Source organism: Esox lucius, chromosome 19 (assembly GCF_011004845.1).
Source record: "Esox lucius isolate fEsoLuc1 chromosome 19, fEsoLuc1.pri, whole genome shotgun sequence".
NCBI lineage: Eukaryota > Metazoa > Chordata > Actinopteri > Esociformes > Esocidae > Esox > Esox lucius.
The window spans coordinates 38,955,696-38,982,500 of record NC_047587.1 but is presented as its reverse complement, the minus strand read 5'-3'; the positions used below and the strand labels follow the sequence as shown (position 1 = coordinate 38,982,500).

General features: G+C 40.9%; 2 protein-coding genes across 3 annotated transcripts in view; one reads left to right on the top strand and one right to left on the bottom strand.

Annotated features, from left to right (window-relative positions):
• The window catches only part of sv2 (synaptic vesicle glycoprotein 2), a 21,977-nt gene extending 12,972 nt beyond the window's left edge, over positions 1-9,005 (bottom strand). For both annotated transcript variants that reach the window (XM_013139063.3, XM_020040630.2), the window contains exons 1-8: positions 8,742-9,005; positions 5,940-6,035; positions 5,683-5,844; positions 3,759-3,921; positions 3,102-3,223; positions 1,989-2,152; positions 1,621-1,701; positions 340-432 (exon numbers count right to left, since the gene is read on the bottom strand). In XM_013139063.3, the coding sequence (XP_012994517.1) occupies positions 340-432; positions 1,621-1,701; positions 1,989-2,152; positions 3,102-3,223; positions 3,759-3,921; positions 5,683-5,844; positions 5,940-6,035; positions 8,742-8,841 (981 nt within the window). In that variant the 5' untranslated portion in view covers positions 8,842-9,005. The remainder of the gene's footprint in view (positions 1-339; positions 433-1,620; positions 1,702-1,988; positions 2,153-3,101; positions 3,224-3,758; positions 3,922-5,682; positions 5,845-5,939; positions 6,036-8,741) is intronic.
• A 546-nt stretch (positions 9,006-9,551) lies between these two features.
• Positions 9,552-26,116, top strand: snx1a (sorting nexin 1a). Its single transcript, XM_010884291.3, has 15 exons — positions 9,552-9,715; positions 11,096-12,119; positions 13,287-13,417; positions 13,648-13,717; positions 18,293-18,336; positions 18,418-18,559; positions 19,005-19,083; positions 19,301-19,376; positions 19,573-19,686; positions 19,983-20,076; positions 20,466-20,671; positions 21,103-21,246; positions 21,709-21,789; positions 22,008-22,079; positions 23,595-26,116. Exons 1-15 carry the CDS (start codon positions 9,590-9,592, stop codon positions 23,643-23,645), a joined length of 2,454 nt encoding a protein of 817 aa, XP_010882593.2. The 5' UTR covers positions 9,552-9,589; the 3' UTR covers positions 23,646-26,116.
• Positions 26,117-26,805: the final 689 nt, after the last annotated feature.

Below are 26,805 nucleotides of genomic sequence, written 5' to 3'. Positions count from 1 at the left end.
ATTTAGACACTATATTACAGTTTTAGTCTTGGCAGGAACTTGGGCACATAAATATCTAATTTCCCAGTCTTTATATTTTTTTAACTACCGGTCTGTGCCTGTTTGAGGCATTTCAGATCTTTTTTTGGGTCGTTTACACAGGCAAGGCAAACTTCACAACAAAATTCTTAATTGTAGGTTCCTGCTAAAATAACGCTGTGAAAACTAAAAACAAATAAAATGGAGCTGATGAAAAATAGATAACAACAGAACAAAGTGCAAATAATAATAATAATAACAACATTAGTGAGCATTAATTGGCATTTCGCCAGCCTCCTGTTTGTGAGAGCATGATGTTACCTGTTTAAGGAGGTTGAAAAGGCGCTGAGTGCATGTTCCACTACTCCTGGTCTCCCTCTCAGTCTTCTCAGAAGAAACGATTAGCCTACGCACCTAGAAACGATACATTGAAGTAATTTTGCTGACACACTCATCCAGAGCAACTTACATACATTATTGATTGCTTACAGTTCGTACCTATACTACTTTACCATTTAGTTGTATTTTTTTACTAACTGGGAGAGGAGATGAATGATCCAACTGGAAGCTGGGGATGATGAGGTGGCCATAACGGTAAGAGGGGCAGATTGTGAATTTCACATGAACACTGGGTTTAATGGCCCTACTGTAAGCATTAATGCCATGAGACATCAGTCTAACATCCACTCTTGACGATGGCATCATGGGCTGGGAAGTCCCCTCTCTGCTGTTGGGCATTTGGATTTGACCAGGACTAAACCTAGCTTCAGTGGCAAGACGAGGGGGATGCATAGAGCAATGCCCACACAACATCATATCTAACATGACATTAAGTGAAAACACAATATGGAGCCTTAATCTGTAAGGTTAAGAGGATCACCTCTGGTGTGTATGTTAATACAGTGTGCAGTTCATCAAGGGCAGTTACACTTCCTGATCTAGCCTCGTTTTAAAATGTAGTTTACTACAAAATGCTAGTGGCAATGACTAAATTGAAACACAATTTGGTTTAAGGGTATGGGTATATGTGTGGTCCTCGTGTATTCACAAGGAGGAAAAAGCTAGACAAATTATTTAGCAATTAACTTTAGCTGACTGGTGTGAGACCGTAGCAAAGTTAGTTGGACTTTAGACTCCCTTACTAGGTAGCCCTTAACTTAAAACCATATTTATCATCTTTTGTCCTTGCTGATTAGTGTTTTGAATATTTGTAAAAGAAAATATAGAAACTTGGAAAGCAAACATTTACAAAGAATATTGCTAATATAACTCTTCTTCATCATCCTAAGGATTAACAGCTTATTTAATAGAAGTTATTGGTAAGTTTCTTTAAAAACTCTAAAATTACCTTGATTTTTTCATTGCGCTTTTTAAATACAAATTGTGTTGGCTGAAGTCTTCTTTTAAATTAATGTAAATAAATAACAATAATTTCTAATAGTAGTGTGAGTGTATTTAGAAAATGTTTTTCCCCTCAAAATCCCCTGAAATAAACTCCATATTGTGTTTAATGTATCTTAATGGTGCTTTGGCCATTACAAAAGAAAAAAACCTGCTTCCCACCATTGCTTCTATTGATATTAAACATGCTACAGTACATACTGGAAAAGTCTTGAGACTGCCTCTGTTGTTAAATGCAAACATCCTCCTGAAGACGAGTAGAGCTTCTGTCTCAAGGCCAGCCTGGTCAAGAAAGAAAAAACAACAAAAAACTGAATAGCATGATGAGACACATTTGTAAATGTAAAAAATAATGCTTTAAATAAAGAGCTGAGTGCTTGTGATTTCTTTTTACCATACATTTTCCTATTGGTTTATTCAGGAAGTATAAATATAAACGCAATGTCTATTTTTCCTTACATAAAAATCTAACTCAGTAAACCATTCAAATTATTGAATGAGGCGTTAGTACTTTTGGTCAGTAAAATACCATACAAATCTGGCCTTTTTGGGTCCATTATCTGGAGTACCTCCATAAGGAACCGAGGGCTTTCAGGCATGGCCAGCTTGAAGATGAGTGCTGATGTCAGGCTGGGAACCGAGCAGAGCACCACAAACACTCTCCAACTCTGGAAGTCCAGTCCACCTAAACCAAAGTGGAGCCAGGTCTGGGGAATGACCAGCCATGCCAGGCCTGTAGGCAAACGTACACCCAGATGCATACCAATGTTCATTTACATGATATAGGGTGACTTTTATTTAATCGTTTGCATCAGCAGCTAGGCTATTTTTGTATGCATTGCCAGTTTGTCTTCATCTCGGGAATGACTGTCAATGCACAAACAGACACTGACACGCATTGGAATCTTTTTTTTCTGGTCTATGCCAGGGTTGTTCAACTCTTACCCAACGAGGTTCAGCCTGCTGATTTTCTGTATTACCGGTAGCCGCGGGAAGAAGGGGTTCTCGGGGTGCTGCAGACCCCCATCAAAGCGTCAGCACTCTCCCTTTCACCCTTAGACTGTTATTGATTCATGTGTACGGTGTTCAGACACGCATCACTACGGCCAATGTGTCGTCTGTCCGTTCCAGATATGTTGTACACGTTTCGCGTTCAACCATCATCAGCACCCCCAGATCAAAACATCTTCCCATGACCACAGTTATAGCTCATCATTATTTGCACCCACCTGGTGAACCGGCTTCAAGGTCCAGAGTTGAGTTTGAGGGATGTGTGCTTTTGACAGGCATTGCCAGAGAAACTTACACATGCAAAAGTAAAAATCTCCCCCCTCACTCAAGCATTATATACAGTATCTCACAAAAGTGAGTACACCCCTCACATTTTTGTAAATATTTGAGTATATCTTTACATATGACAACACTGAAGAAATTACACTTTGCTACAATGTATACATTGTTATTTTGAGGGGAAAGCAAATTAACACTGTTATACAAGCTGTACACTCACCACTTTACATTGTAGCAAAGTTTCATTTCTTCAGTGTTGTCACATGAAAAGATACACTCATATATTTACAAAAATGTGAGGGGTGTACTCACTTTTGTGAGATACTGTATGAGGAACAGCATTATCGGAATGTGAAAGATGCAAATGTCTGGTAAAGGTGTCCCCTACGCACCTGCTGCTAGAATGTTTCCTGCCATCCAAAAGGTAGCTAGAGCACTAATCATTGCCCCTCTCTTCAGGCGGGGCTGAAATTCTGAAAAGTAGGAGAAGATCACCGGGATAGAACCTCCCACCCTGGAAAAGAGAAACGGAAACGTTTTTTGGTGTTCAAAAACCCTTTCATATGTTGTATGCTTTTATTGCCAGTGAAAATATAGAAGAGAGTGTTTTTGCTGTAAGAGCCGGATTCTAAAACATGCTGCAACAGCACATACAACAGGAAAAAAAACTATATTAGAATGTCAATAATAAATGTCACTACTGAGTAGATGTCAATACTGTTAACAACTTACCAAAGTCTAGGTATTTCCATGAGGACTCTGTTTTGATACTTACAAGTTTGTCCCCTAACTCTCACCAACAGATGGTAACATGCCAAGCACTTGCCTCAAGCAAGAGCTTGAAGGATCTTAATACTGGCATCTATCTTGTTAAATTGAAACATAGGAGAATGCCTTCAAAATTCCTTAATGAAAGTAAAAAGGCTTGTGAAACTCTCCACCGTACATTTCTGTGTGTGTCTGTGTTTGTATGCACGTGCGTGCTTCTACTACAATCGGACCCCATTCTAATTACTTGCAATGAGAGGTGAGTGTATACAATTTCTTACCCTATGCCACTAATGAACCGTAGTATCAGGAAGAGCCAGAACCAGGGGGCGAAGCTGGCCAGGGCCCCAAACACTCCATTTACAGTGAGTGAAATAACCAAGACCTTTTGGCGCCCCCTCTGGTCAGCCAGGTAACCCCATAAATACCCACCCACCATCATTCCTATTGGAATAAAAAGCAAAAGAGAGCACCGAAGTCAGAAGGCCTCAATTAGCAAAGGATTTTAAGCACAAAATTATTACACACAATGTTGCTATACACAAAGCTCAAACATGGTATAAAAGGTTTTTAACTTGTGACTGATGAACTTGATCCTTAACACACTAATAACAGTACAGTTTAAATTTGCAAGTAAAATGTTATGATCGAAAAATGTATTTCACATAGACAGTGCAGTCCATTTGTTGTTTTGGCTCTGTACTCCAGGACTTTGGATTTGAAAGGATACAATGACGATAGTTTAAAGTACAGACTGTCATTTTAAATTTGAGAGTATTTTCAACTTTTTCAGATGAACCATCTAGAAATTACAGCATGTTTTGTACATAGTCCCCCCATTCTAGAGTACCGAAGGTATTTGGACAGTTTGATTCAAAACTGTCTCTTATTGGGCAGGTGTGTGTGCGTGTGTGTATTCATCATCAGTTCATGGACTGGAGATCTGTCAATGTTTTATCTTGATTCTAAGCTTTGCATTTGGAGTCTGTTGCTGGTGGCTGACAACAGAAGGACCAAAGAGGCTTCAATGTAATAAATCGAGGCATAGCCAATTAGACATGCCAAAATCAACTGCTTGGTAAAAAAAGAACAAAACTACTGGTTGGCTCCCCTATGGCAAATAACCAGGTAGACCAAGGAAGACCTCTACTTGGATGATCAAAGAAAGCTCACCATAATGAAGGAAAAAAACTGATCAGAAACACTTTCCAGGAGGTAGGAACTCGGCCACTACCATTCAAACCAACTGAACTACACTGCGTGCACAATTATTGGGCAAGTGAGTATTCTAATGGTATTATTATTTCTATTTTCAGGTGATATGTATTTGTGTAATGAGGGAGGGTGTGGCAACAGTGAATAACACCTTATATCAAGGTGTGCGTAATTATTAGGCAGCTTCATGACCTCAGGTAAAAAAAATTAATTAGTTGCCTAATAATTCTGCACACCAATTGTTGCTTAATAATTCTGCACTCTTGTGTCATCCCCTGAAAAAGATCAAAACTCACTTTTCCTTTGTTAAAAATTCAGGTTTGAGGTTCAATGACTGAGAGCATTGTGTTTGTTCAACAATAAAATAAATCCTGAGGAATACGATTTGCCTAATAATTGTGCACGCAGTGTAGAGGCTGGACACCAAAGTGCAAAATCACTAGTAAGCCTCAAAAACTAGATGGCCTGAAAAATAACCAAAAAGGCCCAGCAGAGTTCTGGAAAAAAAGGTATTGTGGCCAGATAAGAGAACTATTAACATGTATCAGATTGATGAAAAAAAGGGAACTTGCATACCAACGTATCTGTGAAATGAGGTGGAGGGAGTGTTATGTTTTGGGCACGTATGGCTGCCATTGGAACTGACTCACCTTCACTGATGACATAACTGCTAACGGGAGCATTAGGATGAATTCTAGAGAGACGGAAACATTCTGTCTGCTCTGCTATAACAAAACTCAATGAGCGTCACCAGGGAAAACATTTGACTTCAGGCACTCATCTAATGCAAGGAATTTGCAACCAAGTACTAAATATCTCAATTTGAGATTGTTAATTTGTCCACTAAAACTGGAGGGGGAGGCTATGTATAATTCACAGTTTAGTCACTGTTTCAGATCAAATGTAATGCCCTGGATTATAATGTGAAAATCACAACACATACGGGCAGCAGTGTAGGAACTATCTACCCATATACAGGCAAGTCTTTACCGAGGAAAATGCTTGCCGTCAGAAATCCCATGTCTGAGGAGCTGAGATTGAGGTCACAGCGGGCCGTGGGTAGCAGAAACGAAACACACAGAATCTCCACGGCATCGCTGGCATTGGCCCATCCACACACCACCAACAGGATCCCATGGAAAAAACCAAAACCTAAAAGACATACAGCCCTTAGCCACGATACAGCATATTGTCCAGTGGAGATTGCTGAAATAAACCCATTGGGTAACAAAATAGCTGTAATCTACCTGCTTCATCCACAGCTTCCTCGTAACTGAAATATTTGTGTGTATTTCTCTGAACATCATGTGTATTATGTCCAGCTCTCTCAAAAAGAACTTCACCTGAAAGAAAATAAAGAACACCTTTTTATAAGGCATTTCAATCAATAAAATGTCTAATAACCCACCCTGATAAAAATGTTATTCATATTTTTACATTATATGTGTGTTCTGTGTATTTCCCTTTAGCATACTCGTGCAGTTGTATACACCCCTGTTAAAATGCCAGGTTCTTGTGATGTAAAAGAATGAGACTAAGATAAATCATGTCAGAACTTTTTCCACCTTTAATGTGACCAATAACATGAACAATTAAATTGAAAAACAAACTGAAATCTTTAAGGGGGGAAAATTCAAAATTAAAAACTCACAATAATCTGGTTGCATAAGTGTGCACACCCTTAAACTAATACTTTGTTGAAGCACCTTTTGATTTTATTACAGCACTCAGTCTTTTTGGGTAGGTGTCTATAAGCATGGCACATCTTGACGTGGCAAAAGCGCTCCAAATCTGTCAGATTGCGAGGACATCTCCTGTGCACAGCCCTCTTCAGATCACCAAACAGATGTTCAATTGGATTCAGGTCTGGGCTCTGGCTGGGCCATTCCAAAACGTTAATCTTCTTCTGGTGAATCCATGCTTTTGTGGATTTAAATGTGTGCTTTGGGTCGTTGTTGTGCTGAAACTTGAACTTCCTCTTAATCTTTCTAACGGATGCCTGAAGGTTTTGTGCCAAAATTGCCTGGTATTTGGATCTGTTCATAATTCCCTCCACCCTGAGACACCGGTTCCAGCTGAAGAAAAACAGCCCCAAAGCATGATGCTGCCACCACCATGCTTCACTTTGGGTATGGTGTTCTTTGGGTGATGTGCAGTGTTGTTTTTGCGCCAAACATACCTTTTGGAATTATGGCCAAAAGATTTCAAACTTGGTTTCATCAGACCATAACACATTTTCCCATGTGCTTTTGGGGGACTTGATGTTTGTTTTTGCAAACTTCAGCCGGGCTTAGATGTTTTTCCTTGTAAGAAAAGGTTTCTGTCTTGCCACCCTACCCCATAGCCCATTCATATGAAGAATACGGGAGATTGTGGTGACATGTAGCACACAGCCAGTACTTGCCAGACATTTCTGCAGTTCCTTAAATGTTGCTGTAGGCCTCTTGGAAGCCTCCCTGACCAGTTTTCTTCTTGTCTTTTCATCAATTTTGGAGGGACGTCCAGTTCTTGGTAATGTCTCTGTTGTGCCATATTTTCTCCACTTGATGATGACTGTCTTCACTGTGTTCCATGGTATATCTAATGCTTTGGAAATTATTTTGTACCCTTCTCCTGACTAATATCTTTCAACAATGAGATCCCTCTTATGCATTGGAAGCTCTCTGGCGTTTGCTCTAAAATGCAACTAAGAAAATGTCTGGAAAATCCTACTAGAACAGCTGAACTTTATTTGTGATTAATCAGAGTCACTTTAAATGATGACAGGTGTGTAATGACTTTATCTATTTAACATGAGTATGAATGTGATTGGTTAACACAGCCACATTCCCAGTTATAAGAGGGTGTGCACACTTATGCAACCAGGATATTGTAAGGTTTTTATTTTTCCACCTTTGAAGATTTCATTTTGTTTTTCAATTGAATTAAAAATGGGAAAAGTTCACAAAAACTTGGCATTTTCACAGGGGTGTGTAGACTTTTATATCCACTCTATCTCTACCTGAGGCATGGTGAGTGCCTTTCACCAGTCCCTCAGCACGCCTTTAGAGTGTGGATTTTGAGATGTTCCATGCCTTCGCCAAAAATCTATGCTTAGGAGTCTGCCCTGTTCCCATTTGCTCTTGATACTCCTCTCTAGGCCTTCTCATTCAATCCTCACTCCATTGATGAAGTACCCTTTCTTTCCTGCCAGTAGGCTTCTGTTCTTTTCTTGGTTTATTCTGTCATTTGCCTCTCCTTCCTTTCTCTGCCTCTCTGTGTGGGCACCATCTTTTCTGTCATTTTAGGTGTTATGAGCACCCTACCACTACAATTATATTTATGTTCTACACAATCATGTCAAAATCATCATTTATTGTGCATGATTATTGATCAAAAGTTTACTGTGTTGTATTTTAGCTAAATACTGTCACAGATTATCTGAAAACAACTTCCCCACTTTATCTATTACTCTCAGGTTACCTGGGACAGTGTATACACCTTGAAAACAGTCTACATACATTTTCATAGTGTTAAAAAACACTATCACTATGAGCTTATTTTAAGACCAAAAGTTATATTGTTCCATGATAATTGACAGAATTGAATCCTTATCATTTGAGAACACGTTTTCACTTGTGAGCATGCTTAACACGAGGTTTGAATGCGCAGGCTATTTGAAACAAACAGCATTACGATGATGTCACACCAATCAAAACCTTTATTTTATGTCCAGCACACATTCAGCAACAATAAAATATGAATTGTTTTGACTGGCTTGCAAAATTGGCGGAGTACACTACCCATGAGCTTAAATGTCCCACTCAACCTAAAGGTCACCCCAGGAAGTTATTCAAAGTGTTCATAGAAATTGTTCTTAATTTACTTAGCGGGTTACATTTACATGTAACTACTGTAACATAAGTTGTAAATGTTCGTATGAGACTACTGTACACAGGTTTGACTATTACAATGTAAAATGTTTTTGACCAAACGTTAAGGTGCAAATCTACATGCGAAGTAGGGCAATTTGCAACAGGAGAGGGGTCTAGCGGGGGTAGATCACGCACCTTCATCAGAGTCGAGACTATCTCGGTCCAAGTGTCTTGTGAGAAGTGGAATTTGTGCTGCATCATCTATGGGCGCATCTATCAGAATTAGTCGAGACATAGCTAACTTGCCGTTTCAGCCGAACGACCTTTTATTTGGTATAGATTACATGTCAGTTAGGCTTTCCTGTTATATCTGCTGTTTTCCAGACACCCATATAGTTATCAACCCTCACGTGTAACAGAACCCGACTGAACAGATTCCACTGAAGTTTCCCTACTTCCTGTTTTGATCTAAGACAAAAAAAAAACATTGTTTGCCCTTCAAAATAAAAGATTTTAACGTATTTGTATACCAAACGTTCACGACCATGTATGTGTGAGGATTAATTAAACGATGATTGTTTATTTTTCGTTTACATACATCAATAAATAACATTTACACAGATTGTTTTAATAATATTTCCATCATTGTATTTTAACATCAGTATGTCAAATACGGTTTGAAATTAATCAAGTGTAGCTATTGGGATTTTATGTGTACAAAATTCACTATAATTGATCATAGTCTAGTTCTATCCACGATCTGTTCTGTAAGGATTTTGAAGGGAACAGAAACCAAACTCAAGAGTATTGTCTCAGTTATGGGGTAGATATTTTAAAAAGTGTGAGATAATTTGGGGGGGCGACAACCACATGCCCACCTGGTTAATCCAACGTTATTCGCAACGTTTTTCTCAAATTTTTCTGGCGAACAAATTTAAACCCCGACTACCCTTCGTTTGGGAAACGCTGCAAAGTAGGTGGAGTTGTGTTCTTTTTTCCCTCCTCCTTCTCAAAAGTTTTATGATGCTGTCTGTTTGCATTGAATGAAGATGGCGACCAGTTCAGAGCGTAGTCCCCCACCCTTCCCCGATTCCGAGGACCAGGAACTAGAGCCAGAAGAAGTTAGAGACCAAGACAGTGATGACGGGGGAGATATTTTTCTTGGCGCCGTGAGTATTTGCCTGTTGATGATTTCTGACAGTGAACTAATCAAGAAAAACCTCGGGACTCCCTGGCTTGGTATCCAAATAGTTAGCTAGCTACAGTACCTAGCTAACATTGCTATCTAGGGCCTGTTAAAAACATTGGTACGGAGCTAGCAAGCTATACAGCTATACAAGCTTACTTTAACGTTAGCTTACTAGCTTGTTCGATATGTATAGGTGCGAAGTACTGCACGGAACAGTAGTATTCTCAGTTCAAAATGCATAGGGTACGTGTGTTTCGGCTGTTACGATTGAATAGATTACAAACTAGTTGTTGACAAGTGAAAACAATAGCCAATAATAAGCTAGCTAACTATATATATAGCGAGACATATATTTCACGTGACATCTCATTGTCATCTGGTGAAGTTGCTCATTTGCATGCGAACTTGCCGGCTTACAACGTTATGTTAATGGGAATTAACTTTATAACACTAGTAGTTAAGCACTGCTTGACAGGCAGACTAGCTAGGTGGTAAAATAGCTAGGTGGTAACTGTCATTTTATGCAATTGTTGCTTTCAAGACTAAAGTCATCGAAGTAAAATAACAAACCGGACTCGGATAGCTAATGTTGGCCAACTAGCTAAAATTGGTTCGTGTTTGGTACATAGGAAAGAAGTCGAGGCTTTCCTACACAGCCTTTATTTATTTACTGTGCAAGATTAGAGAGAAGAAAAGAAGTAACTTTACATTTTTTACACCCTTTCTGAATCAACTTAACAACTGATGTTGATTCACTTCCTGTCATTGACAGAAGAGTACGTTTTGACAATTCTGCAAAAAATATTATATTTAATTTCTAGTGCAAACTTTCTACAACCCTCAGTTTGCTTAGTCTGTAAACCTAAAAGCTTTGTCAGCTAAATGAGTCAGTGTGGGTGTAGGAGGGCAGGTTTGAGTATTGGTCACACACTGGAGTGTGCACATGCCCAGTGAACCTCCCGTTGCTGTAAATGTTCAGGAAGGGAGGCTAAAGCTCAGCTTCCAGTCATGTGAGTCTCAGATGTGGCTTCATGCTCATTACCAGGATGTTTTTCATAGACCAACATTTCAAATTCAGAGGCTAGATTGAATAGGGCCTAATTAAATCTTCGGTTCCTGGAAGAAACCTTTTTTAGATTTCATTCCATCCTTAATTTAATCAAAAAGGGTTTTGTTAAGAGGTTCTGTATAGACCAAACTGTATTTCTTGGGTAGTTTTCTCTTCCTTGAGACCAGGTGAATATTTATTTTAATACATAAAGCAGTTCTTTTGTTTCAATTGTCTTCGACTCTTAGTCAAATAACGAATTAATTGAGAATTGCTTATTTGCCTTATTTGAAAAATGCTCTTAATTCCCAGGACAACTTGTTGGAGACCAAGATGGCTTCAAAGCCTGCAAGTGACATCCCAACCAAAACACAGAGTGACCCGCCCAGTGACCTTTTCAGTGAACACCTGATGGAGCCTGCCAGTGCCCCTAAAGTTCAATGGGATTTCATAGAGAAACCAGTCATTGAAATGACAATTGGATCCACACACAATGTCATTGAGGTAACGGGTGACATTGCCAAAGCACCAGAAGTTGTCACAGAAGCAGCAAGTGACATTGCTGGGAGTAATATCATCAGTAAACCATTAATTGACACGGATAACAAAACAGGGAATGAGCTGAAAGAAGAATCACACAGCAAAGCATCTGGTGCTCCAGTCATGGACATCTTTAATGAACCACCAAGTGAGGCATTCAGTTCTCCGGTGATGGACGTCTTTGGCGAACTACCAAGAAACTTGTCTAGTGCTCCGGTGATGGACATCCTAACGGAACCAGCAAGCAAGACATCTACTGCTCCAATGGAAGACAGTATTAGTAAACCATCTAGTACTTCAGTGGTGGACATCCTCTGTGAACCGTCAAGTGACAATGTAAAGGAGCCCGAACCTGACATAATCGATCCTTTGGCTGACATGATCAACAACGCTCCAGTTCGTGACGCAAGAGCACCAATTGCTGCCGTAACCAAGGAGCCAACGAGGGACCTCTTTGATGACGAGCCTAGCGATCTATTTGCCGAACCGCGACCGAGCAAAACCATTAAGCAGCCGCAAACTAGCATCTTTGATGAACCTGACGAAGACCTCTTCAGCGAACCACTGGGTGACACTTTGAAGAAGCCTCATAATGACTCCTTCAAAGGAGAGCTTGCACCAGTGGCCAAAGCTCGCCATGTCCGTGGCCCTCTGAATGACAACCAGAATGAGGAAGGCACCGATATTTTTGGTGAGGAGGCCGTCACTACTGTCCCTAGTGCAGTCAAACGCACCATACCCATCAACTCAAAGACCAATGGAGTCCACTCCGATGAGGAAGCTGACATATTTGCAGGTAGGCTTCCACAGATAAATAATTTGGAATGTTATTTTTATGTCTGGAAACAAGCTGTGAAATGGACAAGAACTGTCCATTTGTTTGTGCCCCATTGGGGCTGATATGGAAACTGCTGTCTCAGCATTGTTCCTAAGGAAGAGGAAAGCTCGAACAGGAGTGCATTTTTGCTGACTCCTTGCTCACAAGTCAAGAGACAGAATGGTATCATCCTGGGGTGAAAGGTGAGAAATGTGGCCCCTACAACATCCACAGAGGCACCCGCCTGACTGGATCAGAAGAGTAAAATGTTAGGCAACATAATCAATCCCTTTGAATAGATTTCTCCCCTCAGTCTCCCCACTTGCTAACAGTACAAACACTCTAATGGGATGAGTTACATTTTCAGTCTCACTGGACTGGACAGCTTTCCCAATGATTAGCCTATTTAATTTCAAAGCATTTATCTTTTTTAAATTGATTGTCGGGGTGGGTTAAGCAGGTCAAATTAACAATTTCCTTACAGATCTGAAAAGTCACTGACAACAACCACCATGAAAGGTTTGTCTCAAATTGGAACAACCCTGTAGAATATTCTAGCCCCAGTGGTTGACTTGTTTGGCCTGTCTGTTCATTTCAATTGCACTATCAGGTCAAGAAAAATGCATACCTCTATATTTCATGTGAACCTTAAGGCCTAAAAACATCTTAATTTATTTATTTTGCATTTACACCCCCCCACCCCACCCCCGCCATATGAAAAGTACCTTGTTTAGGTTTGGTGTCATGGCGGTGCAGAAGCATTTAAAAAAATGCACCGGACAAATGTCTCTTGGGATTTCTGGCCTCCAAGGGCATGTAGAGTAACATAAATGATAAGGAGCCGGCATAGCAGTCACGGCCAATCTACTGTCAGATCAGAAGTGTTGGAATGTGTTTGCTGTGGTAAACCGTTGTGGGGATATAACAACTCAGTAGGTGTTAGAGTACTGCGCCAAGCAAAGTTGATGTTAGTTAGCAAATTTAGTGGCCTGTGGGTAGCAATTTAAACCGCTGACCCCAGCACACAATCTACTCGTGTTCAAATCCTGCTGCCTTTTGACTTTCCTATCATACAAACGCTTAAAATACATTTGTGAGAATTTGTTTTGCCATCCACTCGCTTTGTTCTTTCCTCTCCTCTTTTAGAAGCCACAGTGGAGCTTTCTCTGGACAGCCCTCGGAACGATCGAAAAAGGAAAGAGGCAGCCAAGCCCACTGCGTCAGCTCCCTCGGTTACAGCGAGCGTGTCCAAACCGCAACCCCCAACTCTGGAGGAGGTAATCTGACTGCTCATTCACCTGTGTTCACTACCATGCATACTGATGTACAATTTAGAGAGATTTCACTTGAAATGCTTGATTTTGCACTGTTGTTTTTATGTGCATATTTTGGTTGTAATTCATGGTTTCACTTAATAGGGTCTTGTGGTTTTGTTTGTTAGCTTCTAAAAACTATTTGAATGGTAACCACTGAATGGTTAAATATCTTTTTTGTATACTATATGCAGTTGGAGGAAGAAGAAGAGAGTGGGGACAAATTTGAGCTGAATATCTCAATAACCAACCCAGAAAAAGTTGGTGAGTTTCACCATGTTATCTTTTTTAATTTTTCACATTTAATGGTTTACACCAGATGTCAGCAACTTACAGTATCCATGCCAAGACTAGCACACAAGGGAATTTGTCTTGGCACCCTTAAGGCCATTCTTAAAAACATGAAAAAATATACATTTAATTTTAATTGCTTAAGTTGTCAAATTAATTTAAATAATTGTTTTTTATTTTTGCCGGACCGTGTAAGCGGAGCCAGCTAAGAAGAGCGAATGTCTCTTACTGACTGACTGACTGCCCCTTGTTAATTAGCGTAGTGGTTAGAGATGCAGACCTGCAACCAATATGTCCTGCGTTCAAATCTTGTTACAGTCAGAGCAAATTATGCATTAGGATTTGTTCCGGATAGCTAAAAACTTGGTGGCTACAACCTTCAGTAGCTCCATTATAGTAAGCCTAAAATAAAACCGTACACTGTTCTATTGTGACTATTTCTGGTGGACTTTCGAAATATGCATCCGTGCATGCTTTTTGGGTCAGGATATACAAAAACTTTGCTGGCTACAACCTTCACTAGCTATGTTATAGTAAGCCTAAAATAAAACTGTTTATATTGCAACTATTTCTGGTGGATTTTTGAAGTACACATCCGTGCATGGTTTTGGGGTAATATAGGCTAGATAAAAAACACTTATTGTGGAAACACTAAAAGAGTAGGGGTTTCCACGATTCTCTTGTCTTTCCACTTGATGAAAAAGTCAGTTATCGTCACGTAAATTGATAGTTATTGTATCAATGTCATTCATGAATGAAGGAAAAACAAATGTTTTTGTGCCATGAAAAAGCCTTGGCTGTGTTAAGTTCGCTAGACTCGCTAGAAATTGCTCAAATCCTATGACTATTCCAAGTAGTAAGTTAAATACTAATAAGCCTATTACTGGCTAATAAACTGTTTAAATGGCCAGTGGCAAAAGCCATACAGGTCATAGATTTGTGGTGGAGGTGAACCTAATAAGAAACGTTAGTTTAACACAGTACTTAATGGTGTCTAGTGAAATATTCAAACTTGGTGTGATGTGAATGCATGAGTAAATGATCTAATGTTGAGATGCTGTACCGACATTCAACAAATGTATTGCACCGTGGTGTAGTCGTTAAAGACTTAGCCACTTGTGTTAAGGGCCTGTGTTCAAATCCTGTGAGGGCATAAACATTTATCACTTTTAATTGTGGGCTGGGTGAACTAGGCTTGGTAGGTTCCTTTTCTGGTTTATTTTCACCAGTTCTAAACTGGAAACCATGCATGAAATTGCATTGGTTTTCACAAAGTTCCTACAACATTTTAATCTTGATTCAGATGAGCTGTTATGATGTTACTGCAATTGGTTCTGCTCCCTTCTAAATTTGAAACTAAACTGCACTTAGACTTTCACAATGCTGGCTGCTGGCAAGCCTTCTTTCATTATTTTATTAAGATCTAAGGCAAAAGGATATTAGTGTAGAAAACAAAAGTGAGTACACCCCTAAGTGAAAATAGCCAAATTGGGCCCAAAGTGTCAATATTTTGTGTGGCCACCATCATTTCCCAGCACTGCCTTAACCCTCATGGGCATGGAGTTCACCAGAGATTCACAGGTTGCCACTGGAGTCATGACAACATCAAGGAGCTAGTGGATGTTGGAGACCTTGCGCTCCTCCACCTTCTGTTTGAGGATGCCCCACAGATTCTCAATAGGGTTTAAGTCTGGAGACATGCTTGGCCAGTCCTTCACCTTTATCCTCAGCTTCTTTAGCAAGGCAGTGGTCGTCTTGGAGGTGTCTTTGGGGTCGTTATCATGTTGGAATACTGCCCTGCAGCCCAGTCTCTGAAGGGAGGAGATCATGCAGTCATGCAGCCCCAGACCATGACACTCCCACCACCATGCTTGACAGTCATCAAGACACGCTTGTCTTTGTACTCCTCACCTGGTTGCCGCCACACACGCTTGACACCATCTGAACCAAATAGATTCTCATCAGACCACAGGACATGGATCCAGTAATCCATGTCCTTAGTCTGATTGTCTTCATCAAACTGTTTGTGGGCTTTCTTCTGCATCATCTTTAGAAGCTCCCTTCTGGGACAACAGCCATGCAGACCAATTTGATGCAGTTTGAACCGTATGGTCTGAGCACTGACAGGCTGACCCCCCACCCCTTCAACCTCTGCAGCAATGCTGGCAGCACTCATACGTCTATTTCCCAAAGACAACCTCTGGATATGACGCTGAGCGTGTGCACTCAGCTTCTTTGGTCGACTATGGCGAGGCCTGTTCTGAGTAGAACCTGTCCTGTTAAACTGCTCTATGGTCTTGGCCACCATGCTGCAGCTCAGTTCCAGGGTCTTGGCAATCTTCTTATAGCCTAGGCCATCTTAATGTAGAGCAATCATTCTTTTTTTCAGATCCTTGTCATGAGGTGCCATGTTGAATTTCCAGTGACCAGTATGAGGGATTTAACACACCTGCTCCCCATTCACACCTGAGACCTTGTAACACTAACGAGTCACATGACACCGGTGAGGGAAATGGCTTATTGGGCTGAATTTGTACATTTTCACTTAGGGGTGTACTCACTTTTGTTGCCAGCGGTTTGGACATTAATGGCTGTGTGTTGAGTTATTTTGAGGGGACAGCAAATTTACACTTATACAAGCTGTACACTCACTAATTTACATTGTAGCAAACTGTCATTTCTTCAGTGTTGTCACATCTAAAGATATACTCAGATATTTACAAAATGTGAGGGGTGTACTCACTTTTGTGAGATACTGTATATGAAAACAATGGTTAAAATAACTAAAGTCTTAAAGTCTGAGCTGGATTCAGGATATCGTAGGTTGCCTTGTGAGCTTTTACACCAATGCATATGCGTGTCTGTTGGAATGGAGCTTTTTGACCCTTTCTGTTTGGTTTAGCCAGCCAGGCAGGCAGTTAGACATGTGCATAGGAAAACCCTAACTGGCACGCAGATCAGTAGAAATGGTAGGATCAATAGTAGGTTGGGACTCCGGGTGCAGACCCCTGATTTACACAGTTTGACATGAACCCTGCATAAGTGTTGTCATAACAAGGATAATCCACAACTTCCTCTTTCATTTGATGCTAGCTGTTTCTCATTTCCTGGTTCCCCTCCTTCCATTCTGTGCAGTGAGAGTGAATGGCGGGGCCAGCAATAAAATACATCTGTCTAGCACCCCCTTCCAAACTTCCTTTAAAAAGTCATCATAAACGATTGTCTATTTGAGTAGTTTGTGGTAAAGACTTAAGTCTCTCTTTCTCCTCATTTTGTGTCATGAATTAATTCAGAATTTATTACTTTTGTTTGCAATCAATCGACACACAATACCCCATAATGACAAATCAGAGTTGTTGTGCAGGAAGATTAATCTTCACTCCAGTCTGAGCTCCAGATGAAGTTTCCTTGATGGACCTTTGTATTTTTTTTTTATTACCATTTATCATTTTCTTAATTCTGTCCAGTCTACCCGTCCCTGCTGCTGTGAAGAATCCCCATAGCATGATGCTCCCACCACCTTGCTTCTCCAAAGGGATGGTCTTCGCCACGTGATGAGCAGTACCTTGTTTTCACTAGACATAGCACTTGACATTCAGGCCTAATCGTTTTATATATTGTTTCATCAGACTAGAGAATCTTTTTCGACATGCTCTCCTGCAGTCCTTCAGGCAGCATGTCATATGCCTTTTATTCAGGACTGGCATCCATCTAGCCACTCTACCATAAATGCCTGATTGGTGGAGTGCTGCAGAGAATTTTTCTGTTGGTAGGTTCTCCCATCTCTGCTGAGATTTTTCTGCTGAGAAGCTCTGTTAGTGTCCAATGGGTTCTTGTTCACTTCCCTGACCAATGCCCTTTTTGCCCGGTTACTTAGTTTAGCAGGATAGCCAGCTATAGGAAGTCTTGGTGGTTCCAAACGTATATTTCCCACTGATGGAGCCCTCTGCTCCTGGGAACTTGCGATGCTTTAGTAAAAAGAAAAGTATAACCTTCCTTTGATCTTTGCCTCAACACAATTATTTGTCAGAGGTCTACAGAGAGTTCCTTGGACTTTATTGCTTGGTTTTTGGTCTGACATGCACTTTGAAGTATGGGACCTTATGTAAAGTGTATTTCTAAATCATGTCCAATCAACTGAATTTGCCATGTGGACAATCCAGTTCTAGAAACATCTAAAAGGTGATGAAATGACACATGGTGTATCTGAGGTCAAGTGTCATGACAAATAGTTATGTACTTTGAAATTTCGTTTTTTTATTTTAAATAATTCTAAAAAGTATAATTTGTCATTATGAGATATTGTGTGTAGATTGATGGCAAAGCAAATACTTGTAACAAATTAAGACTATAATAAAATGTGGATAAAGTGAAAAGATCTGAATACTTTCTTGAAGGCACTTGTTTCTTGTATAATGAAAAATTGTTTTTGAATATTTAATTTAATATGAGAATCTGAGAATCTGAGCAAAATCAGCAATACAGATTAGAGGGAGCAGAAATGTGAAGGGGATTTAACTAAACCAGTTAATGTCTTTCATTCCACAGGGGACGGCATGAATGCCTACATGGCCTACAAAGTTTCCACACAGGTAATATTGCTGCGCTCAGTCAGAAAATGTATTGAAATGCCTTCTCCAGACTTTGTGTGATCTTTAACCCATACCTTTCAGACCACACTGCCAATGTTTCGCAGTAAGATGTTCACAGTGCGCCGGCGTTTCAGTGACTTCTTAGGCCTCTATGAGAAGCTCTTGGACAAACACGCGCAAAGCGGCTACATTGTGCCCCCGCCTCCCGAGAAGAGCATTATGGGTAAGCTGTAGTTCATGTATAATTGTATACTCTTAGATGTTCACTGAGGGCTGCATATTATTTCAGTTACTCAATGGGAACCATGTATTTTCCGCTAATACCTAAGCCATAACAGTAATCACAGGACTTAACAAAGGGCTCAAGTGCGATACGTAATGTAGTTTGGGCCTTCCATGTAGTAGAGGTTGAACTCACCTAGTCATTAAATGGAACACAAAGCCCAGCTGAAATGTTACGTCTGTCTTTTATCCAACCCCCTCCTTATTTGAAGCCTATGGAGAATTTATGGTCAACTTCTTTGCTCAAAGACACCACAACCTTATTTTTCCAGGCTCAGGGCTTCCATCTACCAATCTTTGGTTCCTGGTCAGATGCTATAGCAGATTGATGGCAGACAGGTAGCCAATGTGTTTATCCACAAATTTTCTAATCCTGTTTCCAACAGGCATGACCAAAGTCAAGGTTGGAAAAGAAGACAACTCTTCGGCTGAGTTTGTGGAGAAGAGGAGGGCTGCTTTGGAGAGGTATGCCATGGGCTTTCCCCCTTGACATTTATTGTACTAGCAGCACATGGGTAGGGGCTAGCGAGTTTATAAACTCCGGAATTTGTTTGGGTAAGGTCAGTTTGACATTTCTATGGTGGCTAGGGACTCACTGAAATGAGCTGGTAGGTTGAAAAAACGTAGGGGTTAAATGTTTCCGGTGTTACTGTTGAAGTGTTTTGTCTCTGTCGCCCAACAGGTATCTGCAGAGAGTGGTGTGTCACCCATCGCTGCTTCAAGACCCTGATGTCCGAGAGTTCCTGGAGAGAGACGATGTGAGCTCAGCATGTGTCTGTTTTAAATGGTTTTATTAAATGCACCTGTAAAAACAGACAGGAAATTACATGAATTCTCTAAAACTCAAAAAACTGTTTGTCCTGAACTTGAAATCCTTATTTCCCATTTGCTGCAGCCTGCTGTAGCATGGGCTAAAGAATGCTCCCCTGATGTGTGTGTGTGTGTGTGTGTCAGATGCCCAGGGCTCACAGCACCCAGGCTCTGAGCGGAGCAGGCTTTCTGAAGATGATCAACAGGGCAACAGATGCTGTCAGCAAGATGACCATTAAGATGAATGAGTCAGACGTGGTGAGGCTACCTCCGCTGACCACCCAGACACACACTTGGGATCTCATGTTTACATTTTATTGAACCAGGAGCGTCACATTGAGATTTGTATTACTTTTCCCATTGTGTCCTGCCAAAAACACCAGAACAAAACAAAAGCTTTACTTTGTCTTGGTGCTGTTTTTGTATTTTTTTTGTCTTGTTTCCTCAATACATTTCGGAAACTAACGCACCCACCGTCATCTCATCTCTCGCAATTAATACGCCCATTGTGGCTCTAATGCCTTGCGGTTGCCTTTGTCTTGATGTGTTGCCAGTGGTTCGAGGACAAACTGCTGGAGGTGGAGGCCGAGGACCAACAGCTGAGAAAGCTCCACATCATGGTGGAATCTCTGGTCGGACACAGGAAAGGTACGCTAGGTTGGGATAGCGATATCTTTTGCATCGTGAAATGAAAATTGGGCACAACCCACATATGGACAGACCCTTAATCCACGTCACACACTGTTTTTCTTTGAGTTTTGTAGTATTGTGAGTGTCCTTTTCGTGAGGCTGTGTCGTTATTGTTTTGTTACTGCTCATGTGGACCCCAGAAGGAGCAGCTTCTGCTTTTGCAGTGTGTATCCTTAGTCATTTGTATATTGCAAAATGCACAACTTTGCCCCTAATGGATATTTGGCTTCTTGCTGTATGTTCCCTGTCTGAACAACCGCACACGTTTGCAAGCGAGTGCACAGACACACACGCATAATGTGCTTGGAGCAGCGCAAGCTCAACTTCCCTGTCCTTGTCTCCCCCAGAGTTGTCGGTGAACACGGCGGGCTTTGCCAAGAGCGTGGCCATGCTGGGCAGCTCCGAGGACAACACGGCCCTGTCCCGAGCCCTGTCCCAGCTGGCCGAGGTGGAGGACAAGATGGAGCAGCTGCACCAGGACCAGGCTGCCAGCGACTCGTTCTGCCTGGCCGAGCTGCTCGCGGACTACATCCGCCTGCTGGGATCCGTCCGGGTACTACGAGAGTCACGGCGGCTTAACACTGGCTTCTTCTGAAACCCTGCGAGCTGTTAAACCCCCGCCAGCGCCATTCATGGTTCCCTCCGTTTTCTGAAATTACTTGCGTGTGGGGTTGCTCTGCGCTAATGCATTTTCAGTGTGAGGCGGGTAATGAAGGACCGTGAAGGTGGAAGCCATTTGACTTGAGTGTAAAGTTCTCAGACAGGCTTAGGCAATACATCAAAGTAGCTTTACAGTTCAGACCTCTACAGGAGAACAGAAAGGGATTCGTTGGTCCAAGTCAGGCTTTGGTTGCAAACACTTATGTCAGAGTTTTTTTGGGACATTCAGGTCCTACTGGAATTTGACTAATGGAATCCTGCTTTGACCCCCCAAAAAAAACATGTGAGGGCTTCTAAAACCAATTTTCTCGTTTCTGTTGTCAGGCGTCGTTTGACCAGCGGATGAAGACGTGGCAGCGCTGGCAGGACGCTCAGAACATGCTGCAGAAGAAGAGGGAGACTGAGGCCAAGCTGCTGTGGGCCAACAAGCCTGACAAGCTACAGCAGGCTAAGGATGAGATCACTGAGGTACCAAACTGCACCCTTCCTTAATGTCCAGCATCCACCTGTCCACCCCAATGAATGTACTGCTTCAGTAGCGTCTGTTTCTGTTGTAAAGCTTTTTTGGTTGCATGCCTGAATGAACACAAGCCAAGCTTACTGTCAAGAAGTTATGTCCCAAGTTTCAAGTAGAAATACAATTCACCTGAAATGTCAAAGCTAAACCGTTGGACTAATGCCAGTAAATGCAGACCATTATTCTTACTTTCAAAGACTCTCCCCTTTAAGAGTTATGCCATTGCAGTTTTACAAGGATTTAAACTGGTGGATGGTTCATTTTGCCACTAATTGTTTTTCAACATTGATGACTATGTGGATTGACTGTGGTTTAACGCTTATTAGCATACAAACCAAATGTGGATCTTAAGGGAAGTAGATGTGCCTTGATTACATACCAACTCAACAGTTCCTACTTTCTCTTCATTCTAGTGGGAGGCAAAGGTTACACAGTACGAGAAAGATTTTGACAGAGTCTCCTCTACTGTCCGCAAGGAGGTGCTCAGGTTCGAGGTACGACGTCTTTTTTGGGGAGTGAGTGCTATTGGGTGACATAAATGGGGAGCATGAAAAGCACTGTTAATCCAAAATAACCACTTTGATATTAGAAGAGCGATCAGTAAACAGGGGTATGTCATCATAACAAAATTCAGTCACTGCAGAGCAACATTTTTATAAGTGTGTGGGAAATTTGTCAATGTCAATGCACTAACTGTGGTTTTGTCTAACAGAAAGAGAAGGCCAGAGATTTCAAAAAGCAAATCATCAAATACCTGGAGTCTCTGCTGCAGTCACAGCAACAGGTAGAGTTTTGGACCCTGGTCTGTATTCACAATAGGCTTTTTCACACATTCTTCTAAGCCCTGGGCTATCTTAGCCCCAGGCTAAGACTGGCCCCGTGTTAGCTTAGACTGGCCCCGTGTTAGCTTAGACTGGCCCCGTGTTAGCTTAGACTGGCCCCGTGTTAGCTTAGACTGGCCCCGTGTTAGCTTAGACTGGCCCCGTGTTAGCTTAGACTGGCCCCGTGTTAGCTTAGACTGGCCCCGTGTTAGCTTAGACTGGCCCCGTGTTAGCTTAGACTGGCCCCGTGTTAGCTTAGACTGGCCCCGTGTTAGCTTAGACTGGCCCTGTGTTAGCTTAGACTGGCCCCGTGTTCACATGAGTTTGTTAACCCTGGCCTAAGGTTTAACCCTAGGCTAAGGATTCACACTTGTATTCCTAAGCCCTGGGCTAACAGACAGTGACACTACCATTTTACATTCTGTGCTACAAATGTTAAATTTTCTCTGGCATGCGAATAATGTTAGAGTACATCACTGACATACCATCAATGTTATGCTACCATGATTCAGTTAACAGCTTCATGACATCGGTTGATCAAGATACCCACCCTGTCGGTATCTGCTTTGACAACTTTGTTCAAACTACGCAAGGAAAGAGAAAAACTTTATAATTTATCATTCTTTAGCCATATTTGCTGGATTTACATCCAAAGCCAGCTGCAATAACTACTTCACTAAGATTTAGCAGGAAAGGTTTGCAGGGTGAACGGACTGAAACAGCAATACAGTGTAGCCGTTAGTAACGGTGTGCGTCAAGAGTGTATGTAAATTAAGTGAAAGGGCAGGTTTTGTGATTGGACAATATGTTCTATTGTTTTGTTCTTGACCCCATTTCACACTAGTTGCAGTTTGAACACACCTAATATGTTCCAGAACATGGCTGTTGACCTGAAATACATGTTGCCTTTTGTATATAATGGCCAGGTTGACACAGTCAACCCATTTCCTATCTTCTCCCTCTAATCTGATTTGACCAATTGTGACAGGTTGTCACATTATGTATTTTTCAGAGCTGATTTGAATAGTCAAAGACCAGTTATTCCGTGGAGGGAAAGACCGGATTGGGACTGCTGCTGTAAACATCCATAGAATGAGATGATACAGGCAAAGAGCCTTTGTCAGAACATCTGATGGTTGTACAATAAAGTTGTTTCAACAAGCTAGCCAGCTCACTTTGGAAAACAACTTATTTAAAAAAACAAAAAAAGAAGCTGATTCATGGTACATTAAAAAGCTCTACTTTGAAATGGAAATTATTTTTTCTGTTACATCAGAATCCTTAGAGTTAGCTGGTCTGTTGGGGAAAAACCTACTCCTCTGATACATTTTGAATATGGCCCCTGGTTAGTACAGACTTGTCAGATGAGCTTTATCTAGGTTGTGAGGTTTTTGGTGTAAGAAGGCTTTTTCTAATGATATCTGAATAGTTTTTGGAACAGGGCTGGCAATGTTCTTAAACTTGTCTTCTCTTTTTAGCTAATAAAGTACTGGGAGGCCTTCTTGCCAGAAGCGAAGGCTATTGCGTGATGGAGCCTGCCGGCCAATCGAAAGAGGAGGAAAAGGCTGCCTTTTTTTATACACTTTACCTCTCGCCTGTTAACCAAGAAAGGAACCAGAGAGTGTGCTGCAAAGGGAAAAATCTGATACAATCAAGTTTTTTTTATCACCTTAAACCTATAGCTCTTCATTCTAATTGTTGTAATAATAATTGTATATTTTCATTTAACCTTCCACATATATTTTCTTAACAAAAAAAACGTTAGCTCTTCTGTGATGGGTACGGATGTGTAATAAGGGCTGACTGTCTGTACCCATTGCGTATGCAACAAATACAAATCTTCATAGGTCACTTGAATGATTCCATTAGTTTCCACTTCAGGAGAGACAGTCATTGTTCTTTTGTTTTATATAAGGATGTTGCACTAGGAGAAATCTTTTTTTTTTTTTTTTTTTAACATCAGCATTTGTTAATCGTTTACAACAGGGGGTGCTCTCCTGTCACAAAACTCCAGTCACGCAAAATCTATGACACTACTAAGCAGATTCCCTGGGGCTTTCAAAGGGGCCTTCTTAAATATGATGCCCAATTCCAAATGGATAGAAGCCTGATGCACATGTACTTGTAAAAAACTTCCAAAAAGCTAGATTGAGTTATTTTTACATTGATACTATCTTTTGAAATTGAGTTGATGGGGGTGGAAGTCTATTTGGGATTGAGCCAAAGAAATGTTTCGACAGGCATAGTTTTCAGTAGAATTAGATTGAGCTCCTGAAAGCCTGTTTTTGACAGGATGGGTTCAACCACTGTGCTGCACGTAGACACCTCCGACACCCGTGAGCTTGCTGTAAGTCTGGAAGGAATGGAAGACGTTGGCGCTGCATTGGTCACCGGTAAAAAGTACTGCTCGTCTTTTGGTCTGGGTGTCGTAGGTGTGGACAACATCATGTGTCTTGCTAATCGGGTTTTTAACACTGAAACGCACCTCTTGAGTTTTTGTCACCTGGCTCCACCCAGAAAATATGGCGTTGTTCATTTTAATGGATCTGCCCGTTTTAAAAAAGTTATAGCAGATCCGTGTTGTGGATGGACAGCAAAGGATCTGGAGAAACCCAATGTTCATACGTCAGCCCCCAAATAATCGTTTCAGCGTAGTGTTCCTGTTGTGGTTTTCATTTAACATGCAGTTGATGCATGAAGAACTCATTGAAATGAGCACTTTCCAGTTTTCTATGTTGAAAAAGTACACAGTATGTTACTTTCCAAGACAATAGGTAGTGGTGCCTTCAAATTCATATACTAGATACTAAGGTACTGTTGGCCATTCTGGTTGAGTAAAAGCTCCTAGACAATGAGAAAACAGGTGATCATGATTTAGTCCCCAAGAGCAGAACCATGTATAGGCTATATACACAGGACTCTGACTTATGGATATGCACAGTAAGAGAGATTTAAAATCTATGTTTTGACCGCTAAAAGCAAATCCAAAACCCAATGGAGTACACACTTGCTTGGCAATTCCTGTCCATTCTATTGTGCAAATATTAGCTTTGTGTGCAGTGACGGTTGAACGGCACAGCCATGCTACTGTCATTTTAAGGGAATCCTTTTGAGTTTGGCATTTGTTTTCTTACCTTTGGCAAGGTGTGGAACTTAGTGTGGCGACCAAACCTTACATGTAAACAGTACATTCAGATTGTTAAAAGGAGGCATTTTTAAAGCCAAATATAATAGCCTTTTTGAAAGAGCCTTCACCAGAGGTCAGTATAGACATTTCTGTATGAATGTACACATGTATCAGATGTCCTAAGATTTCTGAACATTTACTAGTTTGGTAAATTTCATCCCACACACTCAAGCCCGTTCCTAAGGATGTTTAGGTCAAATAGCATCACTTTGTTCAGATTTAATTGTAGTAAGAGTAACACATGCAAGAATCAATTTATGGAATTTGGGGATGTAAACCATAACTGGGTTAGTTAGAACCCTGAGGATTCTACAGGTTTATTCAAATGTTTTCTTTTACATTGTTTTGTAAGCCACAGGCCAATACACAGCCTACGTGTTACTTTGTACCTTTTTTATGAGGGGGACACAGAGAAAGTATAAATTGATTGGTTACTGTGGAAACGAACTATCAAATAAAAGTTATACTTTTATATGTAAGGCAACACATTTCCCACACACTTAGAAAAATGCTGCTCTGCAATGACTGATAATTTTGTTATGATATACCCCTGTTTATTGATTGCTCTTCTAATATCAATGTTGTTATTTTGGATTAGCATGCTTTTTTTCTTAAACTCACAATAGCAGATGATACTGAATGGGTGCATTTGTAAATCAATGGTCTAGTTGGTAGATCAGAGTGATTTCTTTAACTGCCAATGTCTGCCATAAATTCTGGGAAATAAAGTTGTTTTGCAAAGAACTAGTGTCAAATAACCAGTTTTTATATGCCCCCTTGATTTGAGAAACAAATAAAACATTTTGTAAAACACATTTGTTTGTGTTTAAAGCATTGGCCCTGGTGTATTGTGTGAAACATTTAGTGGATGTGTAAAAAGCTTTTCTCTTGCCCACAGGTGAGCACACCCTACTACCAAACAGTGCTGAGGAACCGGTCCTTGGCTTGATGCCCTCAGTTGTGTGATTTTAGCGCAAAAAACTATTTTCAGCCTCTAAAATATAGTATATTAGCCCAAGTCTATTAGTTTTTTGTCAGTTTAACTTGGTCACTCATCTGGCAACGTCACATTAATGTTAAGACTAAGCACCTCTGAAAACCCTTGAATGTACTGATTTCTTCAGGGTAACAGCTAGATGACTGTTCAGGTGAACAAATACCTCTCCACAAACAGGACTACTCTAGGGTGCTGAAAGTAGGCATTTTAAAAGCAAAGGAAATAACTTCCCACCTATGATTTGTTATCAGTAGGGCACTTCACTGTTAATTATTTTATGGGAACCTTTTCTTGTTTATTATTAACGTGTGTTTACAGTCAGGTAGTGGCACTGAAGAACAATGAGACACCTGGATGGGCTGTACCCATCATGCTTTCCAAACATGTTCTAGCTGTCAAGGTGTTGTGAATCAGTTTTGACTGAGGAACTTCATAGATGTACCATTCAATCCATAAGCAGTGACACAGGATTGGTTTCTTTGGTTCCATACTTTAGCACTTGGGA

Bases quoted from the DNA above. Each gene is read 5' to 3' on its own strand.
- snx1a (XM_010884291.3), top strand. From the start codon at position 9,590: ATGAAGATGGCGACCAGTTCAGAGCGTAGTCCCCCACCCTTCCCCGAT. The intron at 12,120-13,286 runs GTAGGCTTCCAC...CTCCTCTTTTAG, and splicing joins GGAAGCTGACATATTTGCAG to AAGCCACAGTGGAGCTTTCT. The intron at 20,672-21,102 runs GTACTACGAGAG...TTCTGTTGTCAG, and splicing joins GCCTGCTGGGATCCGTCCGG to GCGTCGTTTGACCAGCGGAT.